General features: G+C 38.7%; 1 protein-coding gene across 3 annotated transcripts in view; it reads right to left on the bottom strand.

Annotated features, from left to right (window-relative positions):
* Positions 1-19,177, bottom strand: part of MACROD2 (mono-ADP ribosylhydrolase 2) — a 1,284,297-nt gene that overhangs the window by 337,371 nt on the left and 927,749 nt on the right. For all 3 annotated transcript variants that reach the window (XM_054021788.1, XM_054021790.1, XM_054021789.1), the window contains exon 8: positions 13,547-13,620. In XM_054021788.1, the coding sequence (XP_053877763.1) occupies positions 13,547-13,620 (74 nt within the window). The remainder of the gene's footprint in view (positions 1-13,546; positions 13,621-19,177) is intronic.

Here is a 19,177-nt window from a genome sequence, read left to right as displayed (position 1 = left end):
AGCAATCATACACTTTTAGACATTCATCTTGTCCTCCTACTTAGCTATCTACCCCAAAAATATTTAATTCATTTAAACGTTAATCCTGAATCACTGAAGTCAATGAGAGTTTTGCCCTTCAATAGCAGTACGATAGAGACCTAAAGTTTAATCCTTCATCCTCTAACCATTTTGTTGTTCTTCTCTGAACTCCAATCAATTTGTTATCTTTCTCATAATGAGGTGCACAGGAGTGAATGCAATATTTTAGGCATGCATCTTGCTAAAACACTCACATCTCTCTGGGTCCAAATTATTTTTCAATTAATTCTATTTCATTGCACATTTTATTGTAAGTAGAAACAGGACAAAGCAGCTCAGATAACAGAAAACCTACCATCTGAACCTTGAGAGAACTCAGGTGAACCTTTCTGAGATGTCAGCTTGTATTTCATTAACCTTTAAAATTCCTGCTTTGGACAAAGACTAGAAACATAAATACTGGAATAAAAAAGGACCTACTCTTCACATTTTGGGCCCAACTGGAAGAAATACCAGAAATCAATCTTGTAAGTAACTATGTTATTGCAACAATTCCAGTCCAAATTGTCAAACAACCCGTTACACACTACTGCTTACATAATCGCAAAGTACAACAGCTTAAAGTCATTTTACTTATTTGAAAATGTTTTTGGCACACACTATCACAGTACTGGGCACCTCAGACTATACAACTCAATAGAACACACCATAAAAAAACAACCCCAAAAGCCCTCAAACAACAATAATTTTATAAGGTTGGTTATCTGATGTAATTATTTAAGGTTACAATTTCCTGTTATTATAACTGCCTTTGAATTGTAAACATAAAATATACCTTGGTAAATTTCTATTATTAGGTAGTTAACTAGTGTAAACATAAAAGAGCCCAAGCAGACAACTGCCTTATGTTTGTGGCACTAATTAGCAATAGCAGAGTTACAGAAGTAATTATTTATGTAATGAATGTTATGTAATACCCTAACAGCATCCCAGTGCTCACTGATTTCAGGTAATGAGTTTCAGCTGGCCTGACTAGCGTACCCCCAACTCACTATTGTCATAATCTGTATCCAAAAGGGGAACATAATGTATCATTGGAAAACTAATAACTCACTGATCATTAATATTTTTTCATGATGTATGTATGTGGTGTATATTAAGATTCATTGATATATGCTGGAATTATGACTAAAATGTGTTAAACAAGGCATAGCAGAAGTTGGAAAACAGGTCTTCCCCAGGTAAAGGAATGTGTAGGTGTTCTCTGACCAGCCCAGTCATCAGACAGAAGCAGTGAAGGTCTATTTACATATTAGGTAAAAAAAGCTATCAAGCTAACAAGCAGGGGAGAAGACAGCTTGGTGTCTACACCCTAGCAGGAAAGAGAAACTTTATCTGGGCTATAAAAACAGAGAGTCTGAACTTAAATGATAAGCAAAGGAATCAAATGATTGTATACAATATTACTATATTATAAAAGTGTATCAAGTGAGGGTTTTTTATGAAAGCTTCTGATACACTGGTGATTAATATCATTGTGAATTGTATGTATTAACACTAGGACTTATGTATACATACTGATATTATTCTTAACGGTCTGACCAAACAAAGAGAGAAACAGGTTTTACCCAGACAGAAGGGAACTTGGTTATCTACCAGTCTTCAATGCATGATGTGTGCAAACACAATGGAAGCCCGCTTTATATAGAAATCAGCAGGGGACAGGAAGACCACAGGAAGGGAAGAACAGCAGGAGGTCATCCTGCTTCTTGAAACAAGGTCATTGCACTTTGGAAGAGATAAGCGAAGACAGAAGCCATCTTTGGCATTCATCACTAGACCGGATACAAGGGGCCAGAGCTCTTGCAAGCTAAGAAAGATGGGGCCTTCAGCAAAGGAGAGTTTGAAGTATCTGGTAACTGAATATAAGTGAGAAATCTGTTTAGGAAACAAGTTAGTCCCTTGTGCTTCTGTGAAAGGGACTGACTGAATGAGGATCAGCTATGGCAGGAAAGAAGAATGAGGGAAGCCATCTTGAATAAAGCATGTACTTTGCTGGATTAAGTTTCAGACTTTTAGATATTTTCTTTTACTTTTATTTGCTTGTATCTCTACTTTTATTTGGCATCAGTCAACCTTTGTCCTATTTGTTTTATTTTTACTATAAACCAACTCAGTCCTGTGTTTGCAGGAAGGGTGTATTTACCCAGTTAGGAGAATAAGCTGTGACGTGCTTTTGTCTCTTTAAAGGAGCAAACAAATCTTAATCTCTCTCAATGGTCCAGGAGAGGGCTAGAGATTTTGGAACACATGTTTTTTGGGGAAATTCGGGACTGGGAGTGCGTTGGGGTCATATTGCCAGGGGTAAGCAGAGTGTGGCTGGGGGGTAACAAGCAAGTTGCTGGAGTCAGAATAGCTGAATCAAAGGTGCTTAACCCACAGACACTCAGTTCAAGCTTGTATGCTGGCGGGGAGCATCCAGAAAAGAGAACCACAGCAACAAAGTCTTTTGAAGCACTAAAAGAAGAACAGGAGTACTTGTGGCACCTTAGAGACTAACAAATTTATTAGAGCATAAGCTTTCGTGGACTACAGCCCACTTCTTCGGATGCAAGAAGTGGGCTGTAGTCCACGAAAGTTTATGCTCTAATAAATTTGTTAGTCTCTAAGGTGCCACAAGTACTCCTGTTCTTCTTTTTGCGGATACAGACTAACACGGCTGCTACTCTGAAACCTGTCATCTTGAAGCACTAAGAGTTACAGGGGCAGACTGTGACACAACTGCTCACTGGTCTGAGTTGCACCCCAGAATGTGACAAGTACGTTGAGTTTACACAACATTTTACAAAGAGGTATTGACTGATTTTCTACATACACAAGACCTATGAGAAGAGGTTTTCCCATGGCACCAACAAATTTTACCTCAGAATTTTCTTTAAAAATACAGGAAACCATTTTTTTTCTCCTCTTACAATGTTTTACTTTGGTCAAAGTGAACAATATACAACATTTTCACCAGAGGTGCTCAAGCAATTTTTAAAAATTTCATAACTGACGCGGCAAGTCCATAGGTGCCGGGGCTATGAACTGCCAAACCTAGAGATGCTGAGGTTTGGCCCTGGCGAGCCTTAGCACAAATGAAGCACTGATTTTCACTTAAATACATTCTATGCCAGGAATGAGATTAGGTAACGTGGGACAACCTCAGCAAGTCTGAGCTCTAATCTATCCTCCCAAGAGGATGTCTTCCATCCTTTTTCTTTTAATTGCTGTATCAAAGTATATATAGAAGAAGTAACAAAAGCTTTCTTAATTTAATAAACTAGCATTCTTAATGAATGCAGGCTTTGTCAGCTCTGCTTTATCAGCCTCTCACCCGAACAGCAACCTGAAGATCATATATGGAAGTTTTATTCCCAAGGTGGCTTTACTTATCATTTCAGAATATGACTTGTCTGTCGGGATGATAGCATTTTTGGCTTTGGGGACTGCACTGACTCTCTTTGAGACCAGGCTGAGAGGAACTACACAGAGTAAGTAAATTGTTTTAATTTTGTACAAGTTGAAAATCACCTTTTCTTCCCCCCTCAACGTTAGCTAGATGACAGTGGCATGATGGCTGATTTTCATTTCAATCAGACGAGCATATGATTAACACCTAATTAGAATGCAGAAATAGAAAGGAGATCATTTTTTAACCTACCCAGGAGAATAGCGTGGGTTTTTTTTTAAAAAAAGATTATCTTAATTAATGAGCTTAACATAAAAAAGCTACCAAAATAGCCAAATGCCTTTGCTATACTTTTGGAGTTGTCAGTGTTTTCGTTATAAATCCATATATTCAGAGGTTTATTTCATAGTAATTATATATAACTTCAGGCTCAAAACTGGGCACAAAAGATCTCAGCTTAGGCAGAAATATATGTATTTTTACATATCTACAAACAAAAAAGTGTTCCACTGACAGCTTTAAAACTACAGAAATACGCACCAATCAAGCAAACAAACAAAACATTACCATATTAGGGGAAGTTGCATGAATTAGTTTAATGTATAAAAGCTTTTCTTTCATCAATGAAATGCTACTAGGTAGCTGCTCCAGTCCCTTTGGGTATTAAAAGGGAGTGGACTATATAAATGTGACTATTATGGCAAGGAAAATAAATCTGATGTTAAGCTGAAAGGGAAGACATCTCACTGAATGTATAAGTCCCAAGGCAAAATTCTCAGACTTCTTGTGTCCATCTGCACTCAATATGTAGAGATAAATATGAGATCCATTGTTCCAAGCTCCCACTTCAACCAGCTGTCTTTGGAGAGTGAGGAGCCAAGGCTATATTGGTGAAATCACTAAAGAGAACAGAAGGACCAGCCAACCATAGCACAAGAATAGCTGAACTGGGTTGCTTGGCTGCCTTCGTTGTCTCTGGAGGCAGGGCAGCCTCTGACTGATTAGCTGACCAGGGAGCAGCCCCTTTAAATAGTGAGCGGTCTGAAGAGAGGAGAACTGTTCTTCCCTCCTCTGCCTCATACCTCCTAGGAAGCCGCTTGCCTCTTCCACAGGCAGTTGGATAAAGCACTGAATTGTTAGGACAAGATCTGCTAGGAGCTGGTCTGACCTGCAGAGCCTGATTGCTGCTGCAACAATTGGCCAGTTCCTGCATATGGAGACAGAAGGCGGAAAAAACAGAGCTGAGAACCCAGGGCCGCAGGGAAATTATGGACTTTGAGGGCAAAAACAGGGCTGGAGGACAACAGAAAAATCCAAAAAAGGCCACAGGGCAAGTGGGAGAAGAGTAGTGGAGATAAAAAATGTGGAGGGGAGAAAGCACTAGAGCAGTGTATTGAAATGGATCTGGGGGTTCAACCAGGACAGGGAGTTTTGGAGATCAAAGCAGGACATTGTGATGTCCAAGGTCTTGAACCTGCACCTATCAGCGCCCAGAGAGCCATTGGATGCTGGCTGCCACCTGATGCCTGCTGAAAGCTGCCAGGCAAGGAACTAGCAGGACTGCAGCTGCAGCCATGGCAACACCCATGGGAGCCCTGACTGGAGGATCACCTGGCTCCACCAATTGGTCCAACCATGCTGTTTAAGCCAGGAGGCAAGATAGGCAGCTGTCTGAGCAACTGAGTGATTCCTTATTGCACTTGTGCATGTTTCCTGCATTCCACACCCAACCCTGCTCCTGTTTCCTGCTCCATTCCTGGCTCCTGCCTTCACTTGTAATTCCCACCATGCAGCTGCTATGTGCCTGATCCTGGCCTCACGCCTCTCTTTCAAACATTGCTTACTAGTTCTGGCTCTGACTGCCAGCCCCAACTTTTGACTCTGACTCTGGCTTGACCCTTGGCTTTAGCATTTGGTATCTCACCCTAGCTCTGATTCTCAGCTTCAATCGCTGGCTCTGACTCTGGTCATCAGGAGTTTGACTCTGGTTGTGACCGTCAACTCCATTCCTGGAGCTGGATGCCTGCTCCACCCACTAGGCCTGACTTCTGCTCTGATCACTAGGCCAGATCGCTTACATCCCAGTCTCTAACATACTGTCCAGTAAAACCCAGGACAACTGTGAGGTCTGCTCTTAAACCTGATCAGTCACACCTCACCTGACTCCCTCCATTCTTCCTGATACAGTCATGTGACAGTGGTGAAGAAATTAGGAAAAGACCTGTTTTCTTCAATCACTAGAACAAGGAACTTTATTAGAATAAGGAAAACAGCCTTATGATTAAAGCTACTCTGTCTTTCCCTCTTCTTGACTTCAGATCTCTTGCCTAGACCATTCCCCCATCCAACCCCCTGGTGCCTGGCTTCCTGCCACAGTTTTAAAGATATAGTACTCAGATCCTTGCAGAGTTCGCAATTCTTCTCTCTGAAGTTTTTCTCCATTCTTCCTCCCCATGCTAAGATGCTGTGTGTGGCTAGGGGAGAAAATGGGCTCTGTAGGTTCAAGCTGCCGTACCAGTGCCAGCTGCTACCTCCACTGCTAATCCAGGCCAATCAGATTGAGTCCACATAACTCATGTATATCTGCAGCCACCACCACTTCAGCAAGCAGGCAAACACAGGTGCCATCAGTTCTCCCTGCTGGTAAGGCAGTGTCCAACCAAGGACCAGGACTATGGCTGTCATGCAGGAAAGGCAGTTTTATTTCAGCTGTTAGTGGTGAAGAACATCACTGTAACTGATAGAGCACGACGTCTGTGTATGCGTACACACAAACAGAAGCTTTTCAAAGTTGGCCACTGATTTGAATATTAACATACTACATTAGATATTACTGATTCAGGATAAAGTTAATATACAAAGAATCTGGCTAAAGATTCTGGCTTGCTGGCTGGGGAGACCTCCTCCTATAAGTATGCTAAAAAAGGTGATCGAATTGTAAATACCTCTCCTCTTTTTGGCACTTATAGTCTGTAAGTACTTGGTGTGAAAGCTTTTCCATTACATGGACAGTCCCTATTTTACTATACCACAATTTCATAGCAGGAGTCACATTTTTCCAATAATGTGCAATACAAAGTCTAGCTGTTAACAATAAAAAAAAATTCATTTGTCACACGTGAGATACCACTCTTGAAAACTTTGGCCTGGATGAAATCCTGACCCCACTATAGTCAAAGGCAAAACTTCCACTGAGTTGAATGGGCCCAGGATTTCATCCATTCTGCTATGCTGCAAATCCCACGCCCTTCCCACCATGTTCCATCCCCACTAAAAAAAGTGTACATCTGCTAGCTAAAACATATGGAGCCAAATGTTACCCACTTAAGGCTACAAAAATCTATTGAAATATTAATCCCAGCAAAGAATCAGGAACATATTGACTTATTTTCTATGAATGCATTATTCATCCACATCAGTTGTTGTTTTGATGGAATGGGTGGCAGATACACTTTGCAGATTTTTATTTCCCTAATTAGGTGCATACTAAAAGTTGTAGCATTTTGTGCAAGTAAAAAGAATAAAACCTCTGCTATTGAATGTAAGTTCTTTTTTGAGCAGTGAAAAGGTCTTGAGGCCTTTCAGGTCAGTGACATAAGGCATTGCACACATTGGGAGTTTTCTTTTTTTTCCCCTTTTGAGGTACATAATGTGATTCTGAAATAAAAGTGACAAACATTTTTTAACATTGCATATGTTCAAAGATCTCTGCCAAGAAAAAAAAAAAGAAAGAAACAAACTATTGAGACCAGGAGCTAAAAGTCCCACAGTTCCATTGTGATATATAATGGGGCAATGTCTCTGACCTTGTCAAATTAGCACAGAAAGAAGCATTCTGAACTGTTTAAGGGGCTTAATGTGCATTTCTTAAATGAATTTCTAGAGAATAATTTCCTATAGGATGGAACCCAATTCTATTCTGTGCTCTGAAGAACCCTGTTAAACCTTGAGAGGTTTATGAAATATGAAAATGTAGTTTGCTAAAGAGAGAGCCTAGGTGGTCTGCAGTAAATTAACCCAGTACTGCTGATTACTACCATTCTTGTGAGTTTGCTCTAAGGGATTTCCATGCTTACAATATAATACCATTTACTAACTGCTAAACTAGATTTGCCCTCTGGCTGCAAGTCAGCAGATATAGGTGTAAAACATGGCTAGAAATTAGTTTGACTTAGAGCTACATTTCAAGACTAGAGCAGAGCTGTGTGTAAAGCACAACTAAATACAAATTGTTGCTTATTGTATTGTTTTCCCTGGTGAGCACGATGTAGTTAAGTTTTAGACTGCGATACAGTGATGGTCAGTGCCCTGCCTGCCAGGTATAAATTACTTCTGCTATACTGTATTTAATATTTAGTGTTCAGTAAATCAGGATATGTCTTTGTAAGGGTTGTTTTGTAACAATTAACCTCAGAAAGTGGCTAGCTCAATTTGCATGATAATGAGACATTCATCCAAGAGACATTGAAGTTAAACATGCTAATAAGTTTTTATGTAAACACCTGAGAGTTGGGCACAACAATGGACTTGGGTAAAAAAAACCTTTTATTAAACTGGAAAATCAGTTTTCCAGTAAACACTGCCACAGACAAACTGATAAGGATCTACTGTGAAAATACAAGGAGATGGGCCAGCAAGGCAATATTTTCAATGATTCCAGGTTGAATAGGAATACATTTACTATATTCTGAATCAAAACGGACACAGTTAAAATCTTCATTATTGCATCAAAAGGGGGGAAAAGATTACATGATGGTAGAGAGGTGTTAGTGGGGATGGTTGCCTCTCTTTTCAGGAACATGACAGTTTTTCAGGGATATGACAGTTTTCAGTACTGTGCTGTATTACTAAGTTTACAGCCTTGCTTATGTCATAGTGAGTAGACTATCACTCTGTTTTTTTATCCTCCTATAACTTTTATTTTGCAATTTACTCTGCATTTTGTACTCCAGGCCCAAAAGTACCTGATATTTTCATTTAAAGTAACTGGAACTGAATATTGTTCAATTGGGGTAACCACTGTTGGACATCTTGGAGAGAAGAGACAAGGAATTTGACTTTCAGAGGATGCCAAGTTAGGAATAGATGTATCTACACTTGGTTAAGTGCAAAATAGACTGTGGTCCCCTCCTCCTGCTCCCCAACAACAGTGAAACAAGAGAGCTGGCGTTGGTTAGTGAGAGCAAAGGAACAGCCAAACAATCTGAAGGATGTCAGGCCAGCTGTAACGGGGTGTCAAGGTTCTTTTCTCTTTATCCACCCTGTTGGAAGGAGATACTGACTAATTCATGCAGACTCATTATGGCAGGTGTGCTTCTGGTGTGGAGTTAGGAGTGGCACTAATTAAAGGGATCTGGTCTCTACAGTGGAGAAGTCTCTGCAAGGAAGCCCTAAGAACAGCCAAGCTTAGGGAGAAAGCTTAGGCTGAAGTTTGTTGTTGTTTCAATTACCAACAAAACCATACCTGAAGAAGAGGGTAAATGTAGACTAAATACAGTAGATCACATCCTCAGCTGGTGTAAATTGCTGTAACTCCACTGAAGTCAATGGAGCTTTGCCAGTTTACACTGGCTGACTATGTCTGGAGCACAGAGAACTGCAGCTGAATTTTGGGGAGGGTGTGTGGGAAGGGGAACCAGATAATGTACTCTCATCATATGATGGATGATGATGACGATGATGACACTCTTTCCATTCCACTAGTTTCTCTGGAGGATATTAAACAGCAGGTACTAAAGACACACCTTTTTAAAATTAGCAGGTCCAGATAACTAGCATCCACGAGTCTTAAAATAGCTATCTGAGGAGCTCGCTGGACCATTGATATTGATTTTCAATAAATCTTGGAACACTGGGGAAGTTCCAGAAGACTGGAACAAAGTTAACGTAGTGCCAATATTTAAAAGGGTAAATAGGATGACTCATGTAATTATAGGCCTGACAGTCTGACATTGATCCTGGGCAAGATAATGGAGCAGCTGACTTGAGGAAGAGGACTTGATCAATACAGAATTAAAGGAGGGTAATATAATTAATGCCAATCAACTTGGGTTTATGGAAAATAGATCCTATCGAACTAACTTGATGCCTTTTTTGATGAAACAACAAGTTTGGTTGACAAACGTAATATTGTTGATGTAATGTACTTAGACTTCTCTAAAGCATTTTACTTGGTAACACACAACATTTTGATTAAAAATTAGAATGATATAAAATTAATATGGCACACATTAACTGGATTAAAAGCAGACTGACTGATAAGTGTCAAAATGTAATCTTAAATGGGAAATAATGATCGAGTGTTTGCATTTCCAGTGTGCTCCCACAGGGCTCGGTTCTTGGCCCTATGCTATTTATCATTTTTATCAATAACCTGGAAGAAAATATAAAATTATCATTAATAAAGTTTGCAGATGACAAAAATTGAGGGAGTGGTAAATAATGTAAACACTGACACAGAGCAACCTGGATCGTTTGGCAAACTTGGCACACGCAAACAGCATACGATTCGATATAGCTAAATGTAAAATGAATATAGGCCATAATTACAGGATGACTGGCTCTATCCTGGAAAGCAGTGACTCTGAAAAATATTTGGGGTTGCTAGTGGATAGTTAGCTTAACACGAGCTCCAGTGTCCAAAAGGGCAAATGGGAGCCTTGGAAGTATAAACAGGGCAATTTCAAGTAGAAGTAATGAGATTATTTTACCTCTACATTTGGCACTGGTTTGACCACTACTGGAATACTGTTTCTGGTTGAAAAATTGGAGAGGGTTCAAAGAAGAACCATGGGATTGATTAAAGGGTTAGGAAGTGTGCCTTATAGTGATAGACTCAAATCTATTTAGCTCAACAAAGAGAAAGTAAACAATTATAGTCTGAAAGAACTGACACGAAGAACAAATATTTAATAATGGGCTCTTCAATCTAGCAGAGAAAGGCATAATATTTCCCTGGGTAGAAGCTGAAGCGAGACAAATTCAGACAGGAAACAAGGCATAATTTTTTAACATTAAGAGTAATTAATCATTGAAACATCTTACCAAGGGGCATGGTGGTTCTCCATCAATGGCAATTTTAAAATCAATATTGGATGTTCTTCTAACAGATATTATGTAGGGAATTATTTGGGGGAAATTCTATGACCTGCACTATACAGGAGGCCAGACTAGATGATCACAATGGTCCCTTCTGGCCTTGGAATTTATAAGTCTACAAACTGGTTCCAAATGTCAAAGTTTTCTTCTCACTTTTATGCAAAGAATGATTTTTAAAGATTGCCCTTGGTACAGAAATCAAGTATGTTTTTGAAGATAGTAAGAAATATTTTTATTTTATTGCTAATCTATTTATGTTCACCTTGATAAACATGTTAACGTCTAGTATTTTAAAATGCACGTCAGAATAGATTATGGAAAACCATTCAATTTATAAGAATTTTTTTTTCTAGAACACTAGTTAGACCTTTTCAGTGATTACCAACTGATGGCCCACAGTGGGGTTTCTCCTACTGGTATATGATTTCACACACAAATCAGATATTCGGCCAAATCAAGCCCCCCTCCTTTTCTCCAAAAATTAACAAACGGCCCAAGAGATTACTTCTGAATTGTTGCATTCATTGATATACAATAGTCTAGCATGCATCATGCTTTAAAATGCATCACACTGAGGACTTAGATTTGATGTGCTCCTAAGCACCAGGGAACACAACAATATAATGGGGTGGTGCTATACTGGGACCCAAGACAGACACAGTGACACAGCTGGACCTCCAGTCCATCTTTAGAAGTAGTGATGCTGTAAACACATGATTTTGTTAAAAAGATTTGTACTGTGGCGGCACACAATGGCCCCATTCAGGATGCGGGTTCCATTCCACTAGGCGGTACACAGAAATATAGGAAGCTAGGGTCCTGTCTCTGAAGAGTTTACAAAAGAAAGGAATGATTATAGTGAGCAAGTAAAGGGGTGGGGGATCTGCAGGCTGGAAGGCTCAGAATTAGAAGGAACTGGTTTAGAGAAGGCAAGAAAAGAAGGTAGCAAGTGCTAGTCCCAATGTTAATGACTATTTACACCAATATATGCGGTCTGCAAACTACATGCCACTTTACAAACAGATTGAGTCACATTCCTTTCCCTAAAGTGTTTACAACTCAAGTAAAACACACAGAGAAGATAAGCACTCCCAATGCAATCCATGACTGCTACAGCTCTTCTGAACTCTTATAACAAGGCTGCCATTCAAGCCAGAGACAGGGATTTCTAAGAGCCTGGGGAGGACATTATATCAAGTTAATTGAAGGAGCTAGAAAAGCGCTGGGGCAGCACACTGAGCCAGAAAAGAGTAGGAAGAACCAGAGAAGGAGAACAGGACATAGGAAAGGTTCAAATATAGGACAGGCAAGGGACAAACATAAGGGAGGGTATAGATAACGTCCAGGGAAATAGATATTTGTTGTGTCTTAAAAACAATAGCCTAAGCCATAGAGCAAGATGAGAAAATAGCTTTTGTCTAAAGAACTCTTGCCCATCTGTTTTACTCTAATTTGCAGTCTACTTTGCCAAAAGAAGTCAGGCTCCCTGAAGCACCATTAAAATAAAAATGATTAGGAAGGGAACTGAAGCAAATAGTACACACAAGTTGTGAGACGCAGATTTAGTTCTGGAAAAGGAAAGGTTGTTTGTTTGTTTTTTTGACATTTGTAGTGAAAAAGCACAAAATTGAAATAGGATCAGGCAAAACACTGAAAATGCACAGGGCTGGATGGAATATTTTCAGTTTCTACCATTACATCTGTTTTAGGATTTAATAAACCAGATACAAATAGCCCAGACTTTCAAAAATACAAGCATAAAGTTAGACCTCTAAGGCAAAGTTTAGCCACCTAAAAAAATGTCCAGATTTTCAAAAGGGCTGACTAACAATCTAGAACAGCTATTGACTTGAGTCTTGAAGACCCATGGAACTCTGGAGAGTCAGGCCAGTTTTTTAGAGAATTAAATATGGACATCAGAGCATAACTTTGGTCATCCATTTTAAAAAAAACTTCGCATACAATTTTTGCATTCAACTCTAAAGTTGCTGAAAATACTGTGTTCAATTTATCACTTAATATCCCTGGACAATCTTGGTAAACAGAATCCCAAAGATACATTTCCAAGCTGAAATATCATATAGATGATTATTTTGGAAACCATTCTAACCTGAGCTGTGCAAAATTAAACATTTTGTGAGAAAAGTATTAAACAATGCTAGACACTTTGAAATCCGATGGCTTTCAAAATATGGAAACAGGCATAGCTTAAATTTAAGACAACATGATTATTTTATTCATTCAGTCACTTTTTTCTGCTCAATTCTCCAGTTCAGTGCCACTTAATATATTCCATCAGAGTTAAGAAGAAAAAAAAGGAAGAAAAGAGAAACAGAGCAGGAGGTATGGAGACCACTCTGTTGAAAGCATTTTGTTTCATAAAAAAAAATAACCGTCATGACAGTGTAGTTGTGGAAGTAGTTCAGGTCTGTTAATGTTTGACATAGGTGTGAAATTTTAAGTAAGTAGACAGTTTCCAATGAAAAGTAATACTATAATAAAGTGAAAGGAACCTAAAAATTAACGAACTCAGAGATTATTTTCATCATAAAGCTCTTTGGTGTAAACCAGCTCCTAAAAAACTACTGTCCCTGGTAGTTGTTCCACTGAAGCTCATTATATACATTCCCTTTACAGGATTCTCTTCATTTTTATATGAAAACTTTGTCTCTCAGGAACAACTTTACGCAGAGGATGTGTTTTTACTTTGCCTAGAAACGTCACAATGAACAGGCAATGTATTGTTTCAAATAGAATATATTTCCCTTTAGCCTCCATGTAGCTTATTAAATATGATAATACTCCTGCTATATATGGTCCAAACTACCACTGATGTTTCGCACCTGCTTTGTTGTATTTTACACAGTCCTAATTTCAAAGGATCAGTTGCATACTTATTACTATGGTCTTTCACAATTTTGGGGTCAAACTAAGTAATCCTGAAATCTGATCAGGAAAGTTTTTTTTATTTCATACCTCATTGTGATTCTTGTTCAACCATTCCTTAATAGTGGTAAGGGCAATAACGGCAGCAGGCTCATTTGGAAAACCTGAACAAAGAATGGAAATAAAAAGAAGAAATGGGTTAGTTGTGTGTGTATAAATACATACGGAAAATATAAATGATCTGATAATGTCATGTGCTACAATATTTTTTATCAGCAGGAGCTGGGGATTACAATTGGTAAAAGTTTTCCAAATTTACATTTATCAACATTTTGAGTTTAAAGAAGGATGATTTGCAGTTTTTTTAATTAAAATATCATCCCATTTAAATTCCAGGCATATACCTAGTCAATTTTTTTTAAATTTTGAAGTGTTAAATTAAAAAAAAAAAAACATGGCAAGTTTTTTTCCCCATATTTTGATCAACTCTATTTGGCAAAACTCTATTATTCAAGAGTCGTAGAGTACAGGTCATACCACAGAATTGGAAATAAAACCTTTATATCACACAAACATGTATTATGTGTATGCTTCATAACATATAGAAAAACTCTTTTAGAAATATCTTAAGAGTTTTTAAACATCTACCTTTTTAAAAATCTATTTGCCTGTAAAACCACGAGTCCAACTCTGAGAGCCTCATAAGGAGGAAAACAAATGTAACATGCATTTTAGAGACCTCTACTAATCTACTATGTAAGATAACATTGTAAATGTAAGAGTTTACTAAGGATAACATTTTGAATATAAGGTCAGATGTTTCCAGATATACCAAAGACAGTGAAAAGAATTTTCCAACAGTATAGAGCTCATTGCCTTCATGGTTTGTAGGTATAAGACCAAACAATGTTTTCGTTGCTTTTCCTAGGAAATTCCAAATTTGAAGGGATAGGCTATTTTTGTGATAAGTACTTTAAAAAAAAATAGAACTGTGTGAACACTGTTCAGTGGGTTGGATTATTAAAATATTCTGGGCAGAGAAAAAAATGTGGGTCAAATGCGACTGAGTTGGGCAAAAGTTCTAGAAAGCAAGACCTTTATCACAGTTTGGTATACATCAGTGTACCTGTATAGTATTTTACACTTTATTCACACACCACATAGGTGGAAACAGTTCCCCACTTCCTGAAAGTGAAAAAAGAAAACCCCTCAATGGCCTTTTGTCCATTGCCTTGCAGCTTGATGGGCCTAATTCTCATTTGTACTAAGGGTACATTTAGACTCACTTTAGGATCTCTTTAAATTGCCAGAGCAGTGACCATGACATTTAAGGAAACTCACCCCTTTGGAATTATTTTAATTGTTACGTTTGTGTGCCTTAATGTTAGCCAAACAGGCAAAAGTATTTACATGCTTCAAACGAAGTGTCCATTTGCTTTGAGTCATGTCTCCATAACATCATTTCCCCCAAAAGAAGGATTTTACCCTCATCAAGTGCACAGTTTTGAACTGACAAATGAGATGTCTACTGTCTATTAGTTTAGTAGGTTAAAACACAAACAGACATTAATAGCACTTGATTAGTATTAACATTCAATATATGCAAATGTTGTACACGTTTCTCATTAAAGAATAAATCTTTCCTTTTAGGGCCCAAAACCAGAGAGGTGCCAAAGACCTTCTACCCTTATTGAAATCAATGGGAGTTGATCAAAGGGGGTTCTCTGCAATTTGCTGGTATGATCCCCTAGGGTTGCACGTCCTTGAAACATTTAACAAGGATGCTGTTAAGTTTACTTGGTCCTCCCTCAGTGCAGTGGGCTGGACTTGACTTCTCAAGGTCCCTTCAAGCCCTACATTTCTATGAGTCTACGACTCTAAGTTATCAAAGCAAATTCCTCATACCACAAACCAATGATCAGTTCTTTTTTAAACTAACAGAACCCAAAGTGGGCTTTTCTTAACACTATCAGACAGTCAAATTCTGCTCTAGTTGTATACTGATAACATTGACTTCAAACAAATACGTGCGAATGCACCCCAGGGAAGAATCCAACTCTTTGTATGAATTTCATTTCAGTTGGGTAACAGACATTTAAAACGGACATCTGTTACATGCAAATTAATAAAACTCTTCCTATCAAACCAGGCCAGCATTTCCCTGCCTTGTATTTGACATGTCTGCATGGACACACAATGGTTGGGTAGTAATGCCAAGCATATTTCAGACATCAAAATTTTACCATTGTGTATACATGGAATGTTTAGTTGCAGAACAAGTCTACTTCTAGCAAGATTTGCCTTTAAGACTTGATTTTCCTTCCCACTGCAGGGTTCTTGCCCAAAGCTGTGATAAAATATTCTCAATTTTATGGAATTATAAATCCCTAAGTAAGTTGTACATTATTTAGAAAAATGCTTCCATACTAACTAGCCTTAAATAGAAGTTGATCTACAAAATTGGTGCTCATTTACCACTAAATAGCCAGGATGTGAAAGAAACAGCTTGGGGAACAAAATAAAAACCCTGAACTCTACTTATGATTTCAAGAACTATCTTAAAATCTATAGGAGCCTTTTATGACAACAGTTACAAAAAAAATAAATCTAATTACTTTACACATTTTTTTCTGGCAATATTGCTGAAAAAGATAATCACATCAGCTTTATGCATAACTAATAAACAATGACAAAAGGATGGAATTTCGCTTGCTATTTTGTACTCTCTCGGCACAAAAGGCCCTACATGTGCCTGAATCCAGTGAACATGAAAACATTTAGCTTTGTAGACTTAGGTGAAGAGACAAAGTGCAATGTGATCTTTTAAAACATGTTTTTGTTTTGTTTTTATCTTAAATCTGCGTTTCTCAGCCATAACAGCCCTTGTCTGCTCACTCCCACCCTCCCTCCCGCACACATACTGTTTCCTTTCTGCACAAAAAGCAATCTCAGGGAGCACGTGGGAATCAAATTACTTGAAAGAAATGAGTTTGAGGAGCGTCATGGTTAACCAATTGCTGGAGCAGCAGCTTAGCCAATTCTGACTAACGGCTCAATTTCACAAAAGATAAAACAGGTAAAGTAATAAGATCGACATTGGCCCATATTACTGTGGTGAATGTTCCTCCAGAATACTGAAAAGGACAAGGGCACAAAAAGCCAAGGGAGCATTAGCCATAAGGTACAAGCAAACTCTGTATCCACACAGCATGTTATTTAAATTATTTGGGGGAGGGGTAGTATTTCTCTTGTGAAGTTTAAATTTAATTTAAAAGAAAAAGTTTATTTATGCCCACAGCCCCTAATATGAAACAGGTTTTCCCAGATTCTCCAGTGGCTAAGATGGCAGTATCTTGGAAATAATACTGGGCAGCAACGTAAAAACATTGAGAGTCATCTTAGTTGAAATGGAAATTTTGATCTGACCCTCACCATTCTGCTGGGACTGCGAATTACCACTCACATTTTGTTAGCAGTAGCCATTTTAAAATCTTTTACTATAGCAATATTCCTATCACAGTTGGCAAGGGCTTATGTTACACCCACTATGTTAGCAGGGCTGGCACGCTGTATAAAAACACTGATGGATTTCTGCTGACTCACTGAGATAGGTGTGGCTCATTAATCCTACACTGGATTTAAGATGGCAGAAGGAACTAGGGTCTGAGGCAGACAGTTCCTAGGGGATTTGAAAGAAAGAACTCTAGGCTAGGCTGAGCTTTGTTATGGTATAGTTATTTCACACTGCCAATAAAAGAATTCCAGAAGGTGGGGTGAGTGTGGGCACTCACCCAGTGTGTGTTGTTTTGTTGTACCGGATTGGGAAAGGACTTCAGCCATAACTAGGCCCTGGATGCTACAGTGGCATAGCTCCCGTGGTGCGGATGCTGACTACAACAAGAGAAGGGGTTTTTCCATCCCTGTAGGAACTCCACCTCCCCAACTGATGGTAGCTAGGTCAATGGAAGCATTCTTCTATCAACCTAGTTACATCTACACTGGGGATTAGATTATGTCGGCATAGCAGCACTGAGGGGTGTGGAGCCATAGCTATGTCAACCTAAGTGTTAAATGTAGACCAGGCCTAAGCCTATTCACAATTCCCTGTAAGTTTCTTCTTCTATTATCCCAGAACATTAATATTAATAAAAGACTCAGAAGCTGCTATACATACTTGCTCAGTCTTCACAGCCACTGTTTTCTTTTCATACTATTCAAGATTGGTTAGCTGTCTTTGTCTTTAGCAAATATTGGTATATATGCTGATATGTTCATTCTCTTGATTTCCAAAAGTGTGTTATCAAAAAGGTGCATGTTTTAAAAATACGCTTTAGATAGCTAATTTAAATAAAAAGAGAATCAAAAGGATCTTTCATCAGTTTTTCCCCTTACATGCTCCCTAGTTTTTAAAAAAATCAGTTATGCCTAGGGCTGGGCGGAAAAGAAGAATTCAGTTGTGTAAAAAAAAATATTGAGGTTTCACCATTTGTTTTCATTCCTATGTGGAACAAAAACGAGACTTTTCAATAACTTTCATTAAAGAGGAGGAGGAGGAGACCCACAGCCATAGGCGTAGTTTGCAAGGTAGGCGTGGAATTTGGGTAGGCATGGGAATTTGTCCCCTCCCCGATGCGTATTCCTGTTGGCCTGACTGGAGCTGTCCCCCAAATATAGAAGTCAGACTTCTATATGTCATAGCAGAACACACCCATAGTCCAGTAGTAGAACATTTGCCTGGGCTGTGGGAGATCCAGGTTCAAGGACCTTCCCTTTGGAACAGGGACTTGAACCTGGGTCTTCCACCAGCCCAAATGAGCATTCTAACCATTGGGCTATTGGCTTTTCTGGGCACTTGCTTTCAGTTCCATCCTGCACCTGAGAAGCCTTCACAACTGAAGTTTCATTGAAATTAAAACATTTCTGTGAAAAGTTTCAGTTTTGATAAATCATCTTTTTCTGATGGAAAAAAGTTTTATCGAAAAATTCCCAACCAGCTCTCATTATGAATGAACTGCATCCTTTATGCACCTTTGCATATATCTATTACACTTGGTGACAGCCTGTGAAAGCTTCAAAGATCTTCAAACATACATGCTCTGGTATCTGTTTCGGGACATTTTATCTTCTTTCTTCCTGGGAATTACAATAGTGACCAGAGAAATGGTTTCTGAAACAAATTCTGTGCTATGCAAGCTGTTCCAATTCCCATTGTCATAATTCTTTGGAGGAGAGATGATAAAAGAATTACTTTGAATCATTTGAAAGAGATTATATAAAAGAGAAGCAGATCTTTTTAGGGAAGGAGGATGGTGAGTAGGGGTGAGGTGAAAGGGATAGTCATTGAGGATATCTGTTGGGGTCTCCATTCCATCTTCTGTTATTTCCTGGAAAATGATTAGCATGATTTATTCTGAGGACAAAGAGCACAAAACTCCCTCCTTCATTAATTTATGGAGAACATGATGAAATTCCCTGTAGTCAGACACTCTGGGGTAAATATTCAGCTTCTTGTGCTGTGGGAATTTACCAAAGGAACATCCATGCTATTGTTAAATGGTATTGCATGCCTAATTTGCCTGTGCAGTATGTGGAAAATGTCCAGTGAGTAACAGTATAATGAGGATTTTGTGGGAGAATATTAATGGAGTTCTATTTTAGTGACTCAAGATTGTATAGAGACACTAAGGGTTTTATTACTTAGGATTGACCCAGAGTAAAGTT

Source organism: Malaclemys terrapin, chromosome 3, assembly GCF_027887155.1.
Source record: "Malaclemys terrapin pileata isolate rMalTer1 chromosome 3, rMalTer1.hap1, whole genome shotgun sequence".
Taxonomy (NCBI): Eukaryota; Metazoa; Chordata; order Testudines; family Emydidae; genus Malaclemys; species Malaclemys terrapin.
This window is presented reverse-complemented; position numbering and strand designations above follow the sequence as displayed.